The 24,084-nt window shown below is 44.5% G+C and overlaps 1 protein-coding gene across 1 annotated transcript; it reads left to right on the top strand.

Moving 5' to 3' along the window:
- Positions 1-1,397: 1,397 nt before the first annotated feature.
- zswim8 (zinc finger SWIM-type containing 8) lies at positions 1,398-23,771 on the top strand. The gene is made up of 26 exons (XM_014473718.2): positions 1,398-2,865; positions 5,474-5,627; positions 6,344-6,438; positions 6,670-6,842; positions 7,617-7,724; positions 8,245-8,326; positions 8,783-8,903; positions 9,133-9,334; positions 10,006-10,181; positions 11,241-12,510; positions 12,658-12,789; positions 12,867-13,046; positions 13,274-13,457; positions 13,822-13,920; positions 14,091-14,215; positions 14,864-15,185; positions 15,458-15,613; positions 15,843-16,065; positions 16,885-17,174; positions 17,267-17,490; positions 18,151-18,648; positions 19,443-19,620; positions 19,700-19,873; positions 19,954-20,073; positions 20,965-21,143; positions 21,803-23,771. Exons 1-26 carry the CDS (start codon positions 2,688-2,690, stop codon positions 22,004-22,006), a joined length of 5,847 nt encoding a protein of 1,948 aa, XP_014329204.1. The 5' UTR covers positions 1,398-2,687; the 3' UTR covers positions 22,007-23,771.
- Positions 23,772-24,084: the final 313 nt, after the last annotated feature.

The following is a 24,084-nucleotide window of genomic DNA, read 5'->3' as shown; positions in this document are numbered from 1 at the left end:
TTTTCAAGAGGGACCTGAAACAAACTTCATATCTGTAAATGTCTCACAGAACTTTGTGTGACAGCACAACCTGCCTGACTCCAACAAAATATCTCCATGATTCAATCCAAGGGTAAGAAAGAACTGATAGACGAGACATTTTCTCATCTCCTTATCTGCTAATTCAATTCTTAATGCTATATGGTGAACATATGTTATGCTTTAACAGTAAACGGTATGTTTACACATGAAACCGGATACTGGGGGAACAGTATCCGATGGGGAAACACGAAGTGACGTAACAGCTGCTTTTTAAAAATTTACTTTATTTTACGCATGCGCACTTAGTTTCAAAGAACCTAGCACCAACTAGTGGCGTGGCGAGGGCATTACACCTTTTCGGTGTGCATCGTTACTGTATAAACAAAGATTGTAATTAGAATATCTTCATGTAAATGTGTTAATAGAAATGGGGGGGAAAGATCAGTTTTTGTTGGATCATTGTCTTCATCTCAACCAAAAAGTATGGCATTCCAATATTATAGCTTATCTACTCAGGTCAATACCATTTTCATATCGCAAGCAGAACATCTGAGGAGCTGTTAAACTTTCCTTCAATGCGGGCTCTTCTGCATAATTCATCTTGGAATTACCCGGAAGTACAATAATATAATGGGGGAAAAAAGTTAGTACCCGGAAACAATCTATGTGGCGAAAATATTAACGGAAGCACGTCATCACTACTCGTGGCATATAGGCTATTATGAACTTGTCATAAACCCTCTGCTAACAAAGCCCGCCCACTCAGAGGAATGACATGATTGGTTGGTTTCACTGTCATTCATATCAGCTAGAGCAAATCATCCCTGAGGATTTTCCAGAGAGCAAACCAATGACAGAGCCGAGAAAGCCTACTTGTCTGCCTAGCAACAGAGCGGAATTAAGTCTGACAGGATGAAAACTGGTTGATTTCAAATAAATCTGGAAATGTCAACACTTACTGGGTGACCGTCTGGCTTATTTCTTTAGAAAAAATGTCTTCAGTGTGGGGGGTCGCTCATTGCTAATAATTCTAAAATGAACTGAAATAAGTGTTCGAAATGTATCAGTGAGCTTGAAAATGCTGGAATGAAGAAGAGAACACCCCCCACAAAACCGTACCTAGATGATAATGAAACACAAATTTCTGATACGTGAAATTCCTTCTTTATAACCATAGAAGAAGAATCAAATAAGCCGAAAACAATAATATTGAATAAACAAAGGGTGGCGAAACATTTTGTGTTATTTTCGAAGGAGGTTCTAAGTTTCTGGATGGAGTTTAATTCCGCATAAATCCTCCTCTGGTCTCCTCTTTTCAGCATCACTCTGTGTGAATGTAGGTTACAGGGTTTAGCTGGCAGCCGGAAGCTGGGATCAGCTGATGGAGGAAGAGCTGAAAAAAAGGTGAGCCATCTTCCCCCGGCAGACGGATACGGACTCGGAGCTTTCGCGAAAGACCTACGAGAAAAACAAGAGGGATGTCGGTGTCATTCGAAGGCGACAGACGGGTTTTAAAAGGCCGGGACAACCAGAGGAAACCGTGCAGGAATTAGGACGGAGCAGTTCTGACAGAGGAATATAGCAGCTGTTAACATTCGACACAAAAGCCTCTAACAGCATTAACAAAGGACGGGAAACCAAAAGGGATTAATATCGAAATATGGAGCAGATGTAAGCTGTTTAAATACAGGAGAAGGGCTACACGAAGACGCTTCCGGTCGCTGCAGTTCACAGAGTGCAGCAGAAGCCTAGCCTGTAAACAAACAGCTAGCTTTAGTTAGCCGACTGCTGGTTAGCCAGTCAGCTGCTAATGTACACAGCTAATACACGGTAGCAGGACTGAAGTACAGAAAACCGAGATAAACGGAAACAAACTGCTGCCAACTAAATTTAGTCTCACTGTTGCTGTCTCGAGCGGGTGGTGTTTGTTTATGGTATCCATGTATGCATTTATTATAGTGACATTAGCGTTTAAGCTAACGCGTACAGTTATTTTCTGTAGCTTCCCTATGTAATAAGAACTGAGCGTTAAACGCGACACAGCATTGGGTTGATTTAGCCTAAACACGTCATATATTTAAGTAATTAGTCATGACACTTGAGATTGACATGAGCCGGGATGTTTTCTGTTAGCACGGTGCAGCTGATTGGATGAAAGGAGATGGGGATGAAGGAAAACAACTTTCTGATTCCCTGAGAATGAAATTATAGCTTTGTCCCTGTTGAAGGTTGAAAATCGTCCTTAAGAGTAAGATATCACTACTGCAAAGTGTGAACTGATATCGCTGGTGTCATGAAATTGTTGTCGTTTTAAGGCAGCAGTTTTTGGTACAGTCAGCCAGACCTGGAGTGCAGTTAAATGCAGCCTTGGTCTTTAGGTAGAAGGTAGAACTTTAATTGACATACAGACACATAGTCAGTGTAGTTTATTATTGTAAATACATTTTAGTTTGATAGCTCGAGCACACCTTGCTTAGTGTTTCTGTCATGTAGCTATGCTTGGGGCCAAGTGGTAACCTGTCAGGCTGTGTTTTGGACGCTCTCTCCCTAACCTTGACCCCTCCAGTACGGAACCTTCCTGGAGTTTGCTCCTCTGCCCTCTGGACTTCCTGCAGTGCGAAGCCACAGCCGTCTGTATTCTAAAATCATCCAGAAAAGTTGATGTGATGGAACTGATGTTTGCTGAGTGGGAGGATGGAGAGAGGTTCTCCTTCGAAGACTCAGACAGGTTCGAGGAAGACTCCCTGTGCTCCTTCATCTCCGAGGCTGAGAGCCTCTGCCAGAACTGGAGAGGATGGAGGAAGCAGTCCGCCGGGCCCAACTCCCCGACCGTCAAGATTAAAGGTTGGACAACATGTATCGATGTTGGAATCATAATATGTCTGCCAATAATATTGGCTCCTCTTTTAAGCTCCGTTTATGTCTGTGTGCTTGCTAATGCCACCTAAATCTTACATTTATTTTTAGTCCTGGCAAAAAATATACTTTTAGACTCTGTAGTTATGTAGTTGTTGATTTTGATTTAGGAATGCCTCTATAGATGTTTTCATGCTAAATGGCTATTAATATGCTTTTAGTTAGAGGCTATCATCTAATATAGTAGCAGTTCTTAATGGTGGTTGTTGGAGTGGAGCCTCCCTGTTGTGTCCTGTGATAAAGTTTGAATATTACACACTCTGTGTGTGTTTGGTGATGATAAAACCTTCTGTGGCAAAACATGACCTGCTTAGCAAAAACGATTTGGATGAAAACTTGCCTTTTGCTTTCTTGTTGAATGTAGTTGTAAAGGTTTCTGTCCAGGAGGGTCTTTGATGTGATTCATTTATACTCTGAAGTTGGACTTGTTGAACTCTGAGTTGTGAATGCCATCTAAAGTAGGAATTCAGACTTGGAAAGTAGAAGGATCTAATATGGCTGATAGGTTCAGAAATGAACGGTTTGTTACTCATAAAACCACATGGTGCTGTACAGCCTGTGTCAGTGAACGTTTTAGTGCTTCAGTGTTCAGAAATATGTTGTTTTTGGTCAATATTGTTATTAGTAGTAGTAGTTGGCCAGGTCACTTAAAAGAGCAGGTAGCAAAAAAATCTGGAAACATTTAAAGAGGCTGTCAGATGTCCAGGGTTCTATTATAGAGACCAATTAAATAAAGATAATCAAAACTATGTTCACTGCCACACATTCCCCGGCGGTCTCAAAGCAGTAAAAACAGAGCTTCTAATGAGACCAGAAGCAAAGTTCTTCTCAGACTGACTGTGCTAAGCTGTTTCTGCCCTGAACAAGCAGCAGCTGCCTTTACAGCACTTTATCACATTGATACATCAGCCCAGCAGAACCCTGCTGCTGCTGCTGCTGCTGCTTTCTGTGCTGGGAACTTCAACAACAATGGATCTGTCTTTATGAGTTGGTCAACATCATAATCATAATGGTGTTTTAGGAGAAACTTCAGTCTAGAACTGCTCTGACTCTTTTTATAAAATTATTTTTTATTTTTATCACTTCAGTTTTACAGATTTAATTCTTGCCTGGCCTGCCGATTCTGATTTAGGCCAATACTGATTGTTTTTTATCTGAAATGTCGCTAAATATAGCAAGAAAGTTGCTGAGTCGGTAACATTAGGATGACTGTTGTTAACTGTAAACATGTAGACATGACCTGGTGGGCTTGGTTATCTTTTAACCTTTTCTCATGGCAGAGCAAAAGAGGCCAGTGGCTTATTTTGATGAAGTACATTAGATCGGAGGATAATATCGACTTCACATGTAAGTATCGGCCGATCACTGATTTCCCAAAACGAAGGAAATTGGGGTAAATTTATCAGCTATCTGATTTATCAGCTATTTGATTTATTGGCTGGCTGATTTATCGGTGCACCCCTAAAAAAAACACCATTATTCGTTATTAGAGTTGCAGGATTAGAAAACGTATTATTTAGTTCTCCATGGTTTATCTGAAAAAGCCTAAGTGCACACAGTAAAAGCAGTTTATGCAAGAATTGACAGTAACTCATGTATTTTCTCTCAACATGTTGCATTACCAGAAGGCTTCTAATTTGCATGGATGAAACTGCAAGAAATAAACAAATAAAACCAACTTTTCTACATATGGTTTAGGTCCAGAGTGAGTATGATGCAACCACTAGCTAAAAATATGGAAATTAAACATTGAGGATGTTTATTCAACAAAATTCTCAGATATAAAACAAATTGATTCAAAATGAAGAAATTTAGAATGCAAAATAAAATGTATCCAAATTATACTCCACCAAGTTTTGTATTTTATTTGTGGATACAATTTTTTCATAAAACAAAGTAAATGGGAAAGATATTCCACCAATGCATTCCACCCACAGCAGTTACCTACACCTCCCAGAATGCAGTTCAGCTTTCTAGTCTGTGGTGAGGTTTAACCTGCACCTGCTGCTGCCCAGCATGTTCTGAACAGAACTGATGAATCAGTCATCGTGTTGAACTGATGACTCAGGTCTTGGTTGTTGAAACCAGAAGTTTACATACACTGATTGAAAATAGTTTGACCGTTTTTCCCCCCCCCCTCACTTTTAGAAGTTTTAGGTCGTTTACCAAAATTATTTACTAAATGCTCGAAGAATGAGCGGAAGAATATGTCAAACCTTGAGAATGAAATATAAAAGTCTGTGATTGTCTGCATGTTCGTAGTTAACAATAATCACCCCACTGTTGCCAACTCAGTGATTTTCTTGCTATATTTAGCAGCATTTCAGACAAAAAAAATTGTATCAGCCAAAATCGGAATCATAATTTGACTAACAAATAGCTGTCCATATATTATGGGATTGATGAAGAAGCTGAATGTGAGCGGGTCCAGACCGGGATTTATTCCACTGAAGTTCCAGTGTTCGTCAACTGGATGAGAAGTTGCTGATTCAGTGTGTGTTGACAGTTTCTGCTTTTGTTCTGTGGCGTTCCTCAGATGGCCAGGTGACCCCCCTGGTGGAGTTATCGGCGAAGCAGGTAGCTTTCCACATCCCGTTCGAGGTGGTGGAGAAGGTGTACCCCCCAGTCCCGGAACAGCTCCAGCTCCGCATTGCCTTCTGGAGCTTCCCAGAGAATGAGGAGGACATCAGGTGAGAGACAATTGATAAACAACTAATCAGATTAGCTCAATAATTTCCAATCTGATGATTGATATTTTAAGGGTAGTTTGGCTTACAGAGACTTCATAATCAATTTTATTTATGGTTTTGGTTGTGCATGGTTTTTGTTTCCTTTCTATTTATTGTTTTTGGTTGATGTGTTTTCATTGGATGTTTACAAATGTGACTAGCTAGACCTGTCGCATTAAGCAATAAAAAAAGGACCTCAGTAATTTCCATTTACATGATTTATTGTGGATGACAAAAGTCTTCAGTCTGATACTTTGTTAGCTTTTTTTTAGGACAATTTTGTTTACAGGGACTTTATAATTGATTTTATTTGTTGTTTTTGTTGTTTTGTTTATTATTTTTGGATATTTAAAATGTCCTCCAGTTTCAGTGTTAATGTTGATTAGAATTTAAAGTTTATTGATCTTGGAGGATGTATTCTTGCATTATTATGCCATTACCATTACATTACTTGAAAATGATCTCAAAACAACAAGAATATGATATATCACAATAACTTCTGGGACAATTTGTCATCCAGCAATATTTGTTATTATGATGTCCCAATAACAAATTAGAGTTTACTAACTCCCCGTGAGGCATTTACTGACTCCTGTGATGAAGGGGAAGAAAGTTTTCTGAACACTTTCTGAACACAGGAATGAGAAGTGACCGAGTTTGTTTTAACGTGGTTGCAGGTTGTATTCCTGCCTGGCTAATGGCAGTCCGGATGAGTTCCAGCGTGGAGAGCAGCTGTACAGGATCAGAGCCGTCAAAGACCCCCTTCAGATCGGTACGTCCAGCCGCTCGATTCAGGGATGTTCTCAACCGAGTTTAACTATAAACAGACTACAGACTTTGGCTCTTTGTGTTAAAGTCCACCTCGGCATTCTAACTTCATTCATCCTTCAACATTCAGCAATGCCAGTAGTAGAAGATTTTGAGTTGTTTTATCTGGAGAGTAGGATGCTCACTTATATTTGCTGCACAAATGAAGCAGAAGTGTGTCTCTGTCTGTCTCCAGGCTTCCATCTCAGCGCTACCGTAGTGTCCAGTCAGTCTGGCCAGTCTAAAGCAGCCTACAACGTGGCCGTCATGTTTGACCGCTGCCGCATCACTTCCTGCAGCTGTACCTGTGGCGCCGGGGCAAAATGGTGTGCCCACGTAGTCGCTCTCTGCCTTTTCAGAATACACAATGTGAGTTTGTTTTCTCTATACGAATCCTTTCAGTTCTGAACTCTAATGAACTAAATGAAGAAAGCATTTCTTTATATATTAAACTATTTTAAAATGAATCAGTACAGAGGCTTAATAGTTGAGTGAAAGCTGTGAGAGATGGAGAGAGCCGATGAGTAAAATAGAAATTCCCTGCGATTCAGATCAGATTAATGGTGCGTTCACACCAAGCGCGTCTGAAGTCCCAAATTTGATGCACTTTGAATGCAGACCCATGACAGTTTGCTCTACACCTAGCATGTCGTGCATCAGATTTACATTCAAAGTCTATGAGGAGGCACGTCGAGGGCACGCCAGACGCTTCAAAATCACTCCAGCCATTGCTGGCATATTTGTCGAGGCTTGAGGCATCAAATACTCAAAACGCTTCAAATCACGCTACGCTAGACTCGCAAAACACGCTGCTCCGGGCCCTCAACGCTACCCCACATAGACTTTGAATATAAACAAACGCATCTGGTGAACGCACCATGAAACATCTTGAGAAGATTCTAAATTATGTACTCAGTCAGATCCAAGTGGAATATTAGCAGATATGACTGTCAAAGTTCCTCTCTACGACTTGTGAAGACTATGATCATATTTCCTAAAACAAAACAAAAAAAAAACAACAAAACTTATGGATCAGCTGTTAAAACGAAACTAATCTTTTCTTCCAGGAACAGGACAGTCTGCGGTGATTCTAATCTTAATGCGCAGTGTTTATTTGTCATTTGTCTGCTCACACCTTTGCAGGCTTCAGCGGTCTGTCTGAGGGCTCCGGTGTCAGAGTCTTTATCCAGGCTGCAGAGGGACCAGCTCCAAAAGTTTGCCCAGTACCTCATTAGTGAGCTGCCTCAACAGGTAGGATCCACACTCAGAACAAACACACTACACACTGTTCGTACGATGTCTAATCTAAAACACCAGGCAGCTAAGATAACCTAAGTTACAGAATTTTATGTACAAACCTAGTTTTGTTTTAAGTGTGTGTGATTAGGTGTGATGTGTCAGACATGGTAACATGTCACTGGTCACCAGTGATGTGGTAACCAGTCGGGAGCCAGTTTGCTAAGAAACTGTTCTGTAAACCGAGACAAAGTATCGACTGGAGCCAAACATGTCTGATGTTAGCAGATCATACACCAGAACTCCGCTGCAGACTCTCCTTACATAGCAACTTGGAGGGGAAACAGCAGGAACTGCTACAGAGTTGATTCAGAAAAAAATATGTTTTGATTTTATTCCATTAATTACTTTGATGAGCTGCAGAATTACTGCTAAATGTAAAAATCAACAGCAGAATGACGAAATTAAATGTTATAGCTCCCTCCTAATCCAGTACATGTCAATATTTAGAGCTCTCTTCCTTGTATTTCTTCAGATCCTACCTACAGCCCAGCGTCTGTTGGATGAGTTGCTGTCTTCTCAGTCTACAGCCATCAACACTGTGTGTGGAGCTCCAGGTACGGCCCGCAGCATTCCAGAGGAAAACACACTACTCTCCGTCGCTTTTCCCTTCACTCATACTTCCTTCTTGAAGCTAAAAATGCACTGTGAGAGAGGAAAACTGGTTCAGTGTTAGAGTTGAATCCGTTTTCAACTGCACTGAACCTGATGGTCTAGGGACATCAGTCTGGCACAATGAAGGGGATTAAGGATAAAGTTCTATAATAAAGTTGATTTGGACCCTAAAACAGAAAATAGGATTAGTCCAAATGACCACAGATGAAAATATTAGTGATGAAATGCCAGAAAAGTAGTCATGGTAAAGCCAGAGCAAGGATTGTTGTGACTCAGGACAGAATGGGAAGGAAATGCTGAGACCTTTGGAGTTACTTGAAGCTAACTTCTGACAGTTTATTTCCTTTTGGAGGCCTTTATTAAAGCGTAATCTTACTGTGTTATTTTTGCATTTTCAGATCCGACGGCAGGGCCTTCAGCATCTGATCAGAGCACCTGGTATCTGGACGAGTCGACCCTCAGCGATAACATTAAAAAGACTTTGCACAAGTTCTGTGGGCCCTCTCCTGTCGTGTTCAGGTGCTCTCCTTCTTAATGCTTCTCATTATCCTGAGTAAAAGCCTCTTTGACTGAAACAAGAAGCTTTCAGCTGAGACACCTGAAGCTGTCTGCCTTAGATCTTAACCCCAGGAAATTCTCTCAACCAGTTGATGGCTAATTCTGGCTAATTGTTGTATTTTTATCTACCACAGAGTCGGCTAATATTCAGAGAGTAGCTTTACTAATAGGTTTGTGTGTGTATCACCAGTGATGTGAACTCCATGTACCTGTCCTCCACTGAGCCTCCGGCAGCTGCTGAGTGGGCGTGCCTGCTGCGCCCTCTGAGGGGCCGGGAACCAGAGGGCATCTGGAACCTTCTGTCCATCGTCAGGGAAATGTTTAAGAGGCGAGACAGCAACGCCGCACCACTGCTGGAGATCCTCACTGAACAGTGCCTTACCTATGAACAGGTGAGTTTTACTGTCACTAGACCCATTTACCATTAGATTTTAGTGCTGTTTTCACACCCGACAGTCCTGTAGACTCAGTTCGATTGGAGATCAAAGTTGCAACATTTCTTACATTTTCAGCTCTTGCGGTTCTCTTCCACACTGCACTGTACCAAGCAATCCAAACTATTTTAAAAAAACTATTCTCCCCCTCGCTTGTGGGGCAGCTGCACCAAGAACCACTGAAGGAAATGACACAAAAACCTCAGAAGAAGACACTGAGCGCCACATCCATCTTCATAAAATGTAAACAAAAATGGAGAAGCGCCAGATTTTAGTAGGATTTCTAGTAAAATCCTACTAAATCCATCGTCTTTCTGGTAAAAGACGATGAACCAGTTCCCTGTCTAGTGCTGGACTAGCATGTTTGATTTGGTCGTATTTACCCAGAATGCCCTGCTCTGTAGATCGCTTCCTGCTTTTGGAGCGATCTCTGGTCTGCTTGCATCCACATATGCATTCGATCTGCACCAGAGTTCACTTAAATAAAACTGAAAACAAGGTTTTTAGGCGGGCCAGAGTTCACTTTTTTGGTCTGCATTGGAGTTCTACTGCACATTCAAACCACCGTGTTGAGAGCTGTTGCTTTGTGCCCAGACTTTGGCTCACACCCAGCCCGGTTTGTGTTTCAGATCATCAGCTGGTGGTACAGCGTCAGAACCTCGGCGTCCCACAGCAGCGCCAGCGGCCACACGGGGCGCAGCAACGGCCAATCAGAGGTGGCGGCTCACGCCTGTGCCAGCATGTGTGATGAGATGGTCGTCCTGTGGAGGCTGGCGGTGCTTGACCCCACCATGAGCCCCACCAGGTCAGAGCACAGACAAAAGTCATGTTTTAACTATTCTTACAGATTTGAATATACATTAGAGTTGTGAGATGATTTTAAAAAATGTAATCTGATTAATCACAATTAATAACTATGCCTAATTTTGTAAGTTTAAATATAAAAATGCACACAGTTGTGGATCTTGCAGGAATGGTGCTCTGGACAGGCCTCTCCTGCTGCACTCCAACCAATTAAAATGCAAAATTATCTGAGTTTTATTATTTCTTAGAAATAGAACTAAGGGAAACATACTTCAGTAAGCATGCAAACAAGCACTACCAAACTTTTTTTTTTTTTTTTACCCCACCAGGGGGTCTTTTTGTGGGCCCTAGTGTCCCTTATATGAAAGTAGGCTGACAGGAAAGGGGGAAGGAAAAGGGGGAAGACATGTGGCAAACATTGTTGGGTCAGGGAGTCGAACCCGCGACGGCCGCGTCGAGGACTCAAGGTCTCTAAACATGGGTCGCGCTAACCACTACGCCACCACGGCACGCCCCTACCAAACATTTTCAGGAGACAACTGACAGATAATATATATTTATTTTTTCTAGTTCTTGCTTACTCCACCCCTTTCTGATGCTGCCCTGGGCAACTGCCCATATAGTTCATATCAAAAACTACGCAGTTAAAAAAAAAAGCTTTATTATCTTAAACCAAACATGTCTGATGATTCTCTGTTTTCCAGGTTTTATATTCAGGAAGATTTAAAGGAATTCATTTTGTATTAAAGGTTAGTTTAGAAATGCCCCTCTCCATTCATTTCTTATAAAATTTGTGCAGTGAGTCGCTTGTTGTCATCCAGCTGATCGGCTGGTGTATTTCATGCATGTGACATTTGGAGCTCGTACACGTAGACCATAATGCTACTGGGAACTAGGATGCCCTCCGCTGGAGAGAGGCTTTTAGGTCAAAATAGGTAGTTCGATTAATCTGTGTTATAATATCAATGCATTAACATTGACAGCCCTAATATATACCAACACTGAATTGCCTAATCAATGAAAAGTGTTGAGATTTCAGCCTCCACATGGTCTGTTGCAGGCGGTTGGAGCTGGCTAGCCAACTGAAGCAGTGGCATCTGAAAGTTATAGAGATCGTGAAACGAGGACAACATCGAAAGTCGCTGGATAAACTCTTCCAGGGCTTCAAGCCCGCTGTGGAATCCTGCTACTTCAACTGGGAGGCGGCTTATCCGCTGGAAGGCATCACCTACTGCAGCGCAGACAAGAAGAACAGCCCGTTCTGCTGGCCCAGGGCCATGCAGTTCCAGAGGGGAGTGAAGGCTGCCGCCGGAGCGGCCGGCGAGCCTTCTGAAGCAGGAGCAGCGAGCAAAGCAGAGGGCGGAGTGGTGCTGGACTACAAAGGAAGGGGGAACGGCCATTTCTCCCAGCAGGAGCTGGCTGTGAGACCAAAGGAGACTATTCTGAGCAAACGGAAAGGTTTGTCACTGAGTGGAGGAGGAGGGATGCTGGTCCGGCTGGGGGGGAGTGTCTCTCTGTCTTTAGAGGACGGTGGGGGGAAGTGCATGTATAAAGGAGCTGCTTCCTCCTCCGGAGGCAAACTGAAGCTGACCCAGGGAGGAGGGAAGGTTCCGTCGGCTGGAGGTCCTGGGGGCAGCGGAGGGTTGGGAAGTGGCAAGCATTCCAGCGCCAAGCGCAGAACCAGCAGTGAGGACAGCTCTCTGGAGCCTGACCTGGCTGACCTCAGTCTGGATGACAGCTGTAACCTGGCTCTGGGAGCCGAGGCCTGCAACACCTTCGAGTTCCTCCCCACCCCGGCGGAGGTGCTGCCCTCTCCCAGCCCGCTGCTCCGAGACTTGCCCAAATACAGCAGAGGCGGCGGCGGTGGGAGCAAGAGTTTTGACATGAAGCATGCGGGTCACGTCCCTGCAGCACTGACTGCTGCAGAGTCTGCTCCAGCCTGTTTTACTGCTAAAGAACACATGGAGGTGGCTGTGGACACGGTGGAGGGGTTCACTGAGCCCAACGGCAGAAGCGAAGACATGCCGTCCAGCTGCACTGGGACAGCCAGACCTGGCAGCCCTCCAGCTTCCGCCAAGGCGCCATGGGGCAACAGGGAGGCAGAACCTGCAGCTGTAGAAGCAGCAGGTGCAGCAGCAGCTAACCAGGGGGCGGAGGCTGCAGGTGGAGCTTCTGAAGGAGAAGCTCTGGCTGAGGATGACTACCAGGCGTACTACCTGAGCGCTGCATCAGAGGAGGGAGCCGACAAGCAGCTGGCCGACAGCCACCAGGAGGAAGAGCCAGACATCTTTGCAGGAATTAAGCCTCTGGAACAGGCAGGACGCATGGAGGTAAAGAAGGAAAACAACAGCAGCTTAGCAGTTTAGTTTTTAAAAGTTACTTCCTGTGCAGTTATTCTGTATTAATAGTTCCAAATGATTGTGATATTCAGACACCTTGTGAGCTTTGGTAGCTTTTCACCGTGTGTGTTTGTCTAGGTGCTGTTTGCATGTGCTGAAGCCTTGTATGCTCATGGCTACAGTAATGAGGCATGTCAGCTGGCTGTGGAGCTGGCCAGAGACCTGCTGGCCAATCCTCCTGACCTGAAGGTGGAGCAACCTCAGACCAAGGTATCTGGTAAAACGTCCCACCACACCGGAGCATATGATTCCACTCTGACACCCTCTGACATGTTCATGGACCGCAGGGAAAGAAGAGCAAAGTGTCGACCAGCCGTCAGACTCAGGTGGCCACCAACACTCTGTCCAAAGCTGCCTTCCTCCTCACGGTCCTCAGCGAGAGGCTGGAGCTCCACAACCTGGCTTTCAGTACCGGAATGTTCTCCCTGGAGCTGCAGAGGCCGCCTGCCTCTACCAAAGCTCTGGAGGTCTGTGGCTCAAAGTCACACACATGCATGATCTGTTTGTCTTAAAACGACCTGAGACCTAACCCAGAGAAAACCTAATTGAGCTGCATAAGTTGCTGTTATATTTGGATGTTGTATAAGGACAAGGCAATAGTCATGAACACATGGAAACATCTAAATCCTTTCAAATCATGTAAAGACCTGAACTAGTACTTTCATTACTGACTCTCCATGTTGTGACTGAGCAGGTGAAGCTGGCCTACCAGGAGTCTGAGGTGGTGGCGCTGTTGAAGAAGATTCCCCTGGGCCTGGTGGAGATGTCGGCCATCAGAGACCGAGCCGAGCAGCTCAGGGACGGAAACCTCTGTGATTACAGACCGGTGCTGCCTTTGATGTTGGCCAGTTTCATATTTGATGTTCTCTGCACCCCAGGTTGGCATCCAAATGATTATTTCTGGCCTTCAGATGTTCTAAAAGCAAAAGAGTAGTATTTTTTTCATTTTTTACTTTTGATAAGAACTTTTTTTTCTGGCCACTTTGTCATGTCTGATTTTGATTTGCCATCAACATCAAGAAACCATCTACAATGTTCATTATGTTTGGGTGACTACTTTGATTTGTTGAGTTTCTGCCTGCCTTCCATAATGGAATGAAATGAAAACGATAACATTTTCTAAAGTTGAATTACAGATCTTGATTTATTTCTCAAAGATTGAAGAAGCAATGACTGCACAATGTAGTTTTTATTTATTCTAGCATCCTTTGAACAAGTCTCATCTCCATGATGTCTCTTTAGTTGTGTCCCCAACTGGTTCCCGTCCACCCAGTCGCAACCGAAACAATGAGATGCCCGGGGACGAGGAGCTGGGCTTTGAAGCTGCTGTAGCTGCTCTTGGTAATTTGTTCCCTGGCTCCTTTTACTTGTGTTACTTGTAATTATCTTGTTCTTTCAAAGTATAATTTGTTGCCAGTCTTCACAGATTTTAACACACAGACTTCCTTTGCCGTTGCCCTGAAACTCCTTAACTCGTGCCGATTGCTGTTTCCATGACTTTGCATGTGCAGGTATGAAGACGACGGTCAGCGAGGCAGAGCATCCTTTGCTCTGTGAAGGAACTCGGCGGGTGAAGGGTGACCTGGCTTTAGCCCTCATGATCACCTACAAGGATGACCAAAGCAAACTCAAGAAGGTAAAGGGTGGCTCACGCTTTATCAAACATGGCTACCGATAGATATGATAGACAACCTTTGACCTGTAGGGATCAGCTTTAGATCTTGTTATCACAGCCTGGTGAGGTTTTATTGTCTTGTATTGTATGCAGCCAACAAATTGATGAAAACTGGGGAAAGCAGAGTAGAAACTGGAATGACTAAAAGTCAGCAGTAATGACTAAAAATCCTTGAAATGTTCAGCTTTCTAAAGTGACTGTAGTGTGAATCACACTGCATGTCGGCACATTTCCTGTCTAATCTCCAGACTAGACATTATCATGCTCAACAAAGAGAAGAAGACAGTAGTAATGTACAGAGCTTGGTCATACGTTTTGACGTTGCTATTGGAAACAAACAGTAATACACTTGTAGTAGTTTGTACCCACTTACCCTACTAGACACAAACCCAACATACACACACTGTATGTAGTGCATACTGTCTAGAGGCCATCCGTTTCCTTTGATGGTTCTTCGAAACTGAACTGAACTTGTCCAGTTTGTCACACAAAGCACATCACAGAAATATGAACTCTTACAATATAAAGTAGATTTTGATTATGGTTTCAGAATCAACTCCCTGATACCAGGTGCATGTGTAGAATGCTGAAGTCTCTCTCCTTGATCAGATCCTGGATAAGCTGCTGGACAGGGAGAGCCAGACCCACAAGCCTCAGACTCTGAGCTCATTCTACTCCAGCAAGCCAGCAGGGGGCAGTCAGCGCAGCCCGTCCAAACACACTACTGGGAGCCACAGCGGGATCGGAGGCTCCACCGGAGGGGTCACCAAACACGCCTTGTCATCGTCCTCATCTAACACCTTGGCTGCGTCTTCCTCAAGCTCTTCCTCTGCTGTGGCTCTGGCTGGGGAGGAAGTGACCTCACAGGTCGAGCTCAGCCTGCTGCAGAACAGCACAGGCGGGGAGAACGCTGCTGACACCAAGGAGCATGGTAGAGAACCCAACACATTCAGGATCGAAATATGTTGAAAGTTGGAAGAAATGGCAGAGCTGGGTGAATTCTTCTGGTCTGAGGTTCCCAGATTTGTGAAATTCTGTTGAAAAGTTTTAGACTGTGGTGCAAAACGGCAGAAGAATGCCTTCGGAAATTGTGAATGTGCAGAGTACCCAAACTTACTTAGAGCATTTCTTCCTTTCCTCTGCAATTGATCAGAACTAGATGTGTTTTCCAATGAACACTGACTTGAATTTGTGTCCTTGCAGTTTCAGATGGAGCACAGTTATCAAGTGAGCAGCAGAACGAAACGACGTCCTTTAAACCGGAGGCCACAGTTCCCAGTCGACTGGCTCTAGGGGGGCGCTGTGGCTACAGCCAGCGTTGCTGGGGCTCGCCTGTCCGCCAGAAGAAGAAACACACTGGTATGCACTCTGACCTGGCTTTACTTGTCCTCCTTTGAGTTCCACACTAATCCTACATGTCTGTCCCTTTTTTACACAGTGTAATTTCAAAAACTCACCTTTAGGTTTTAGCCTTGGTATTATTTTTTTTCCTGTTGGGGGGAGTTTTACCCTCTTGGTGAAAACACACTGCTAATTTGTAGTGAAGCAAACCCAGTGTGCAAACTTTAAAGAGCATGTGTGTGAACAGGCATGGCGAGCATAGACAGCAGCGCTCCTGAGACGACCTCAGACAGCTCCCCGACCCTCAGCCGGAGGCCACTCCGGGGTGGGTGGGCGGCGGCGTCCTGGGCGCGCGGACAGGACAGCGACAGCATCAGCAGCTCTTCATCAGACTCGCTGGGCTCCTCATCCTCCAGTGGTTCACGCAGGGCTGGGGGCGGGGCTAGGGCCAAGAGCACTGACACCAGCAGGTACACATGCTGACTACCCCACCTCTCTACAGGGTTGGCTTTGCAGAGCTATAAAGATCCATTCTTTTACTTTTGAATGTAATCTCAAATAACCCGATGTTTCATTGTACACAAAAATAATTTTGCATATGGATCTGGAAAGCTGGGGATTATTCTTTCTGGTAACTCTAGTTCTCTTCAGACATCACTGATTATTTTATCTGACAGAAGCTGCGTTCCCATTTCAACACAATTTCACAATTGTGGTGTTTCCATTAAATAAGAAATATTCACGTGTCATTTTAACTTTAAGTTTGTTCAAGCCATAATTTCTGTAAGAAAACATGTGGCGCCATCAGCCTCCTACCACTTCCTGTCGTCTTCCTCATCTTTTCCGCCAGTAGTAACATCCGGTTGTTGATCATGTGACTCGTGTGATGCAAAAAAAAAAAAAGGTTTCCACCGCAGTTTTACCAAATACCCTAAAACCCATATGGCTGAAAAATCCACTCATCCAACAGTTAAAAGCTTCTTGTTGGAAAAGAAGTTTTTTGAAATTGGTGCATTTCCACTAGGCAAATTTATTTTCGGAATTCTAATGTGTTCAATTTTAAAGTTTATGAAAATGCAGCTAGTGAACAGTAGAAGCTCAGAACACAAGAACAAATGTTGCGCTAACGGATATTTTTACTATAAAATATGAAAATTCCCAAACTGGAACATCTGTTCCGTTGGTCAAAGCTGTTTTTATTCCACCTCCCTATGAAGTGTACTTGGTGTACTCAGATACTTTATGTTTGGGTTTCATGTTGACCGGTTTCAACGTTTCCATGTGTTCAGGTATAAGGGGCGCCGCCTGGAGTGTCATGCCCCCCATGTGCCCAACCAGCCCTCCGAGGCAGCAGCCCATTTTTACTTTGAACTGGCCAAGACGGTGCTGATCAAAGCCGGAGGGAACTCCTCCACCTCCATCTTCACCCAGCCCTCAGCCAGCGGTGGTCACCAGGGGCCACACAGGAACCTCCATCTCTGTGCCTTCGAGATTGGACTGTACGCTCTTGGCCTCCACAATTTTGTTTCGCCCAACTGGCTGTCCAGGACCTACTCATCTCATGTCTCCTGGATAACTGGTGTGATTTATTAAAGGACACGCATTTTAACAGTCATTTGTTACATTTGGTCAGGTATTGTAACCACGGTTTCCTTTCTGCTTTTTCTTTAGGTCAAGCGATGGAGATTGGCAGCGCAGCCCTGAATATCCTGGTGGAGTGCTGGGATGGCCACCTGACTCCACCAGAGGTGGCGTCCCTGGCAGACCGGGCATCACGGGCCAGGGACCCCAACATGGTCCGGGCGGCCGCAGAGCTGGCGCTCAGCTGCCTGCCTCACGCTCACGCCCTCAACCCCAATGAGATCCAGAGAGCCCTGGTTCAGTGCAAAGAACAGGTAGAGCAAGTCAACTTTTCCTGCACACTGTGCAGGAAACCACACTAAATACTGTGGTGTGCATATTACCACATGTGGTAGTATGTATAATATGTATATATATGACTATGTATAGTTGTGTTAACATTTTGAATTTTTTTATCATAGCTGTAACTCACATAAGGTTATGGCGACTCATCATTGGGGTAGAAGGAGTCAAGTTTCTGATTCCAGTTATTAAAAAATTGTTGTGTTATTAATAAAAGCTGTGTTCATATTTCAAAATCTGATTGAATGCAGTTGTTGTGTGCTCTCTAATGTTGGATGTAACCGATAAATTAGCCTGTAATGTTTTTTTGTGTGAAGATTTGACTCTTTGCAGAGATTGAGTTATGAGCAGAAAGACTTAAGTAATCATGTTTCCAAGGAATTCCACAAAATATTGTGACTTTAACAGTTTATTCTCACTGTTAATAATGTAGATATGAACAACTCGACTCACCACGTGTTATTTCCACTTACCAGAAGGAAACATTACCTGATCTCTGGATAAGCTGAGTCAAACGCTAGAGAATGATGCTAGAAAAGATGCTAAGAATCAGATCAAATTAAATGCTCACCATATATGAGAACGATTTGACCTACTCCCGTCTCTACGTCTCTGTCTCTTCCTGCTTCCAGGACAACGTGATGCTGGAGAAGGCCTGCATGGCCGTGGAGGAGGCAGCGAAGGGCGGTGGCGTGTATCCTGAGGTCCTGTTCGAGGTGGCCCATCAGTGGTATTGGCTGTACGAGCAGTCGGTGGGCGGCGGTGCTGGCCAGCAGCGGGATCCTCCAGGCCGCTGCGGGGCCAACGGGAGCTCTGGCCGGAGGCCCCCAGATGCCACCTGCGGTGTGCTGGACGGCGTAGCCAACATGGACTCTTCGGGGGTGGGAGCGGTCACAGCTTCGGTCACTGCGGCGGCCATTGTCCCCGTCATCTCTGTGGGCTCCACCATTTACCAGTCCCATGCTATTCCTGGCCAGGCCATGTCCCACCCCCACAGTCAGGGGCTGCACCCCTACACCACCATCCAGGCACACCTCCCCTCCGTCTGCACCCCGCAGTACCTGGGACACCCTCTGCAGCATGTACCCCGGCCCGCCGTCTTCCCTGTGTCTGGGGCTTCATATCCACAGGTCAGAGGTCATCTCAATACACACCGCAGGGGACTGTAAATACAACACACATGCAACAGTTCTTATGATTGAAAGCATTTGCAGTGGACCCTTTGTGTTCGCACGGGTTGGGAACCACAACCGCCCGCTAACAGCTAAAATCTCCTCTAAGAACATTTCTAGCTGCCTGTTTTAGTTCAAATATACTTTTGTACTACCTTTGGTATATTTCCGTCTAAAAAATAAGTTCTTAAAATTTTTTTCTATGTAAGAATCTGAAACCTGAGGTTTAGGCTTTCTAGAAGCGGCTTCCACTGCAGATCCACCTGCAGGTCTTTGAGGGTGTATCTCTACCAGCTTTGCACATCTGCAGATTGAAACTTTCGCCCACCCGTCTTTGCGAAGCAGCTCAAGATCAGTCTGATTTGCTGGAGAGCATCTGTTCACAGAAATTTTTAAATCATGCAACAGCTTTTGAATTAGATTTAGTTCTAGGTTTCTACTGGACCATGCTGACATTAAGATGCTCTAGCTTGAAGTCTGGTTGTTGAAAACTGAACACTCTGCTTGTTATACAACTTTGGCTTTTGATCCCACAGGATTTTTTTTCTTTTGAGATTTTTGTTAAAATTGTATTATACCCTGTATCTTTTATCTTCCACTAAATAATTATGCACTATTTTTTTATCCCCAGTAAACATGGCAGTAGGGTTGTAATCAAGTGTAAACGGAAGCCTCCCATGGAGCTATGAAGCATCATTATTGTGCTAATATTAGCAGTTTTCATTGTAGCTCCTCTGCTGTGTTCTAATCAGGGGATACATCCAGCTTTCATCGGGGCCCAGTACCCCTTCTCAATGGCTCCCGGCCCCCAGCCCTCTCTGTCTGCTGCGGCCGTCACCTTCCCAGCCGTCCCGGTGCCGTCCATGACTCAGATCGCCGTCCACCCCTACCACACCGAGACGGGCCTGCCCCTGAGCACCACCGTGGCAGGTCAGGACAACACCATGTTCCCACTTTGCCTTTAGCCACGTCATCATCATTTTAATGCCTCACTGTTGTGTTTCTGCAGTGGGCAGCGTCCACTCTGGCCCCACCATTCAGGCCATACAGGGGGCATCTCTGCCTGCCGTCTCCCCCCAACCCGCTCCGCTGGTGAGCGCCCCCTTCACAGCAGAAGATGAGCAGCACAGCCAGCCAATCAGCCAGCAGGGCCTGCACTACCTGCACTCAGCCTACAGAGTTGGTGAGCGGCTTCGCCTAGTCAGGTCTGACGCTCACATTAAAGACGCGTTGTGTTGAGGATGGCTGCTGTTCTGTGTAAAGGCATGCTGGCGCTGGAGATGCTGGGCAGGAGGGCTCATAACGACCATCCCAACAACTTCTCCAGAAGTCCACCTTACACTGAAGATGTAAAGTGGCTGCTGGGACTAGCTGCACGGCTAGGTGAGAACATTATAATAATAATTTGTTTTATTTATAATGCTCCTTATATCAAATGCTGGATTGTAGCCACAGCTGCCCTGGGACAGTCTGACAGAAGCGATGCTGTCATTTTGTGTCATTTTTCTGAGCACCACCAGCAGGCAAGGCGGGTGAAGTGTTTTTGCAATGCTGAGTGACACGCAACGGGAATCGAACCAGCAATCCACCGACTGCAGGATGAACTTCTTTCGCCTTTGCCAGTGTTGCCCCCAAACATGTTAGCAAAAGAGGACAGTAGCAAATGGTTCAAAGATGATAAGTTAAGCAAATGTTCTAGATCAGGGATGTCCAAACTGGGGCGCGGCTGCCATTTGTGGCCCTCTGAATAATTTTATTAATTTATAAGTTTAAAAACATTTTCTAAACCAGCCAAATAAAAAACCTTTGACCAAAAGAGTTACAAACCTTCCCACCTTCTCTTATTATTAAAGAAAATATCAGTTTACTAAATTGTTCTTTGCAATTTTGCTTTATAAAAACATTGCATGGTTAATTCTCAAATGATCAATTTACAATAAAAATTACTTTGCATTTTTAATATGACTCCCAAGTGCTATTATCTTGATGATTTTGGCCCCACAGAAAGTTTGGACACCCCTGTTGTAGACTGATTGGTTTTTGAAAATTCTTGTCTAAAAGGCCATGGTGCTTTGCCCATGATTCCATTTATAAAGGAGTGTGAAAACTTTTTGTGCACTTTGAAGTCCTTAAAGTGAGCAGATATATATATATAAAAAAGGTGGCCGTTGTCATACTTTTGAAAACAATCTGTTTTTAAATATAAAGCTGAATCACTCAGGTTACGCAGTTCATGGTGTTTCTCATGAACTGGCTTGTTGTTTTGTCTGCCAGGAGTCAACTATGTGTACCAGTTCTGTGTTGGAGCAGCCAAAGGAGTCCTCAGTCCATTCGTCCTGCAAGAGATCATCATGGAGGCTCTGCAGAGGCTGAATCCTGCCCACATCCACGCTCACCTCCGCACGCCTGCTTTCCACCAGCTGGTGCAGCGCTGCCAGCAGGCATACCTACAGGTGCAACACACCGTCCACCACCTATCATCACAGCATCAACACTGCTGTCGTTTGTGGATCTGGATCGTTTTCCTTTTAATGAATATTCATTATACTTTTAACTTCAAGCAACTTTGTGACGAAGGAAAAGACATGTCTAATAAATTTGAGACTGTTTTATTGGCTCCTCATCTACAGTGAGGCTTGAGTTACGGAGATTGATTGGTTGTTTCTAGCTAGCGCAGGGAGAAGGCAGAGAAGCGCAATTTTTCACAGATTATCTGTCTAATATCATATTGTCATGACATAGTGGCCGTTTCAACAAATATGTGAGGAATATTTCTTCTGGAAGTTGCACACTGCAGGTTTAATTAGCTGTTGCCTGACTCAATATTGTCCATTCAGCAATCCCCTCTAGTGGGGATTCAGAACAACAAACTGGCAAGAAAGAGGAGAGTGGGTTTTTTTTCTTAACCAACATCTCCATCAGAATATTGAGCAATGGTGTTGTAATGACATATTTTTCCTAAAATTGTTCAGCCATACAGTTGTATGGTAAGTTGAGATTAAATAGAAACGTTAATGTTCACCACATATTTGACTCAAATGAAAAACCGAGATGTTTTAATCCAGCAGCGATTCCATCCAACAAGCCTTCTCACACCCATCTCTCTCCTCAGTACATCCACCATCGACTCATCCACCTGACACCTGCCGACTATGACGACTTCGTCAACATCATCCGCAGCGCCCGGGGGGCGTTTTGCCTCACGCCGGTGGGGATGATGCAGTTCAACGACGTGCTGCAGAATCTGAAGAGAGGCAAACAGACCAAGGAGCTGTGGCAGCGCATCTCGCTGGAGATGGCCACATTCTCCCCATAAACAGCAGCACACAGCCTCCAGCTTTACTACTGCCACCCCACTGAGCCAGGCACATCCCCCACAGGACCCCACTCTGTCAGGGGCCTCTTCCTTCTCTCCTGTGTGGCCTCAAGCTAAAACGTCTGCAGCTGGTTCCGTGTCCCTCATCCATTTATTCCCAGGTTGTGTTTGTCCACTCGGGTATCGTCGGTGGAGAAGCCTGGTTGCCGTTTTGACACACTCGATCCACCGCCGTACACCTGTGTTTAACCACGAGTCACAGTGTACCCCTCTTTTTTTTTTTCTTTTTTTTTTGACTCGCTTAGATCTCTTGATGTTGTTTCCATTTCTAGTGATTTTAGGAATTTCTTTGCTCAGTTGAGTTTGGATTGAAACATTTGGTGAGGTTCTTCGTCATGCTGCGACATTCCAGTCCAGAGGGCGGAGTGATGATTGGCCTGTCTCTGTCCATCTCAACCTCTAGCAGCGTGGGACAAGAAGAGAAGAAGCTAACTGTTTGTTCTGCGGATGTTTTAGGGTTTTGTATAAACTTTTTGATATTTTCTATTGACTTAGTCATGCATACAAACGGGACTGGGGGGAGGATAAGGCTCAAACGCTGCTGTTGGTTGTCATGACGATCCATATTTACATTTCTACTCCAGACCAAAATGGGACTCCAGCTGGCACTGTCCAACAGACGGACAATCTGTACTGGGACTCATTGGTCATGCTAGGTGTCGCTGTAAATTGTCAAGAAATAGGAGGTGTTTTTTTTTTTTTGAAGGGTGGCAGCTTTATTCGTTTTTATTTCATTACTTCTGAGGAAGTCGCCGAGAGCTTCCCCGAGCGGAACCAACAGGACAGCGGCGACCCTGCAGAGTCGGTCGCAGCGGGCCACGCTGCCCTGAATGCTCCTCATCTTCCTGCCTCTGCTCACCGTTTCCCATTTCTGAGTCACCAAGCTTCTTCAGAGCTCAGTGATGAGCTTCCAAGGTAATTCCTGTTTCCAGACCAGGTGTTCAAAAAAGGGACCCATCTAAAAGATGCTGGCCAGTGGAACTCCAGGATCAGGGAATGCTGGAGAACGGCGTTCCTGTTGGGTGGAAACATTGGATCAGATCCCCTTCTAAGACTCACGGTGGCTCCGTCCCACTGTTTAGACTTTTGCTTTCAAAGATGCAACTTTAAAACTGAGCATTTTGCACATATGGGTCCCCTGTAGATCTGTTTGATTAAGACTTCATTTAGGCGTTTGCCCCAGCGAACACTGAGGTGTGAGCATGGACTTCCCTGGACACCGTCCCTCAGACGGACGAGGCAGCTTATCCACAGGCCAGGTGTGCAGGAGGCTGGCGAGGGTGGCTCCGATCCAGATGTGCTGCAGCTCTGGAAACGACCCGGCTCCATGACTCATGTTAAGACATGACTGCCAGCACTTCACCACACCTGACTTGACAGACAGGTGTTTTTACATGGAGCACTTCTCCAGCTGGGTTGGCTCCACGGTGCTGTTATCCTTTAGGATACATCGATCCTCTCTGTCCAGACAGCTGTTTGTCTTTCTGAACCAGTTCTGAGCCTCACAGGTGAAGGCGAGTGTAGAAAATGTTCTGTGATATTTTTGTATTCCTCAGAACTGTAGCTTAATCCATGGGTTCTATATAAACATATTGTAAAAGATTCTAATTTAGAGTAAAAAAAAAAAAGTTTAAAAAAAAAGGTTGAAGACTAAGAAAGCAATACTAAAAGTTTAGAGTTTACCTAATAAAGATCCTTGAAAACACTAAACTTGTTGACTGACTCATGGGTTTTGATATTGGATTAATATTTTTGCTGCTGTCACAAACAATCTGTTGTTCATAAAGCAGACCTAATCTTGTCTTGGCCTGAACAGACATGCTGAGTTTAGTTTATTTTGCACAATTAAAATACAGATCAAAGACATTCTGAAAAAAATAACATTGGGGTCATAGGAAGCCTTCACCCAATAGTGTAGAAAAAAATAATATATAATCTAAGAATACAATCCATCAGTTGATCATAAATTTATGAAATACATCATAAAAATATCTAAGTATTGATGGGAATTTAAATAA

This window comes from Xiphophorus maculatus, chromosome 22 (genome assembly GCF_002775205.1).
Source record: "Xiphophorus maculatus strain JP 163 A chromosome 22, X_maculatus-5.0-male, whole genome shotgun sequence".
Classification (NCBI taxonomy): Eukaryota; Metazoa; Chordata; class Actinopteri; order Cyprinodontiformes; family Poeciliidae; genus Xiphophorus; species Xiphophorus maculatus.
This window is presented reverse-complemented; position numbering and strand designations above follow the sequence as displayed.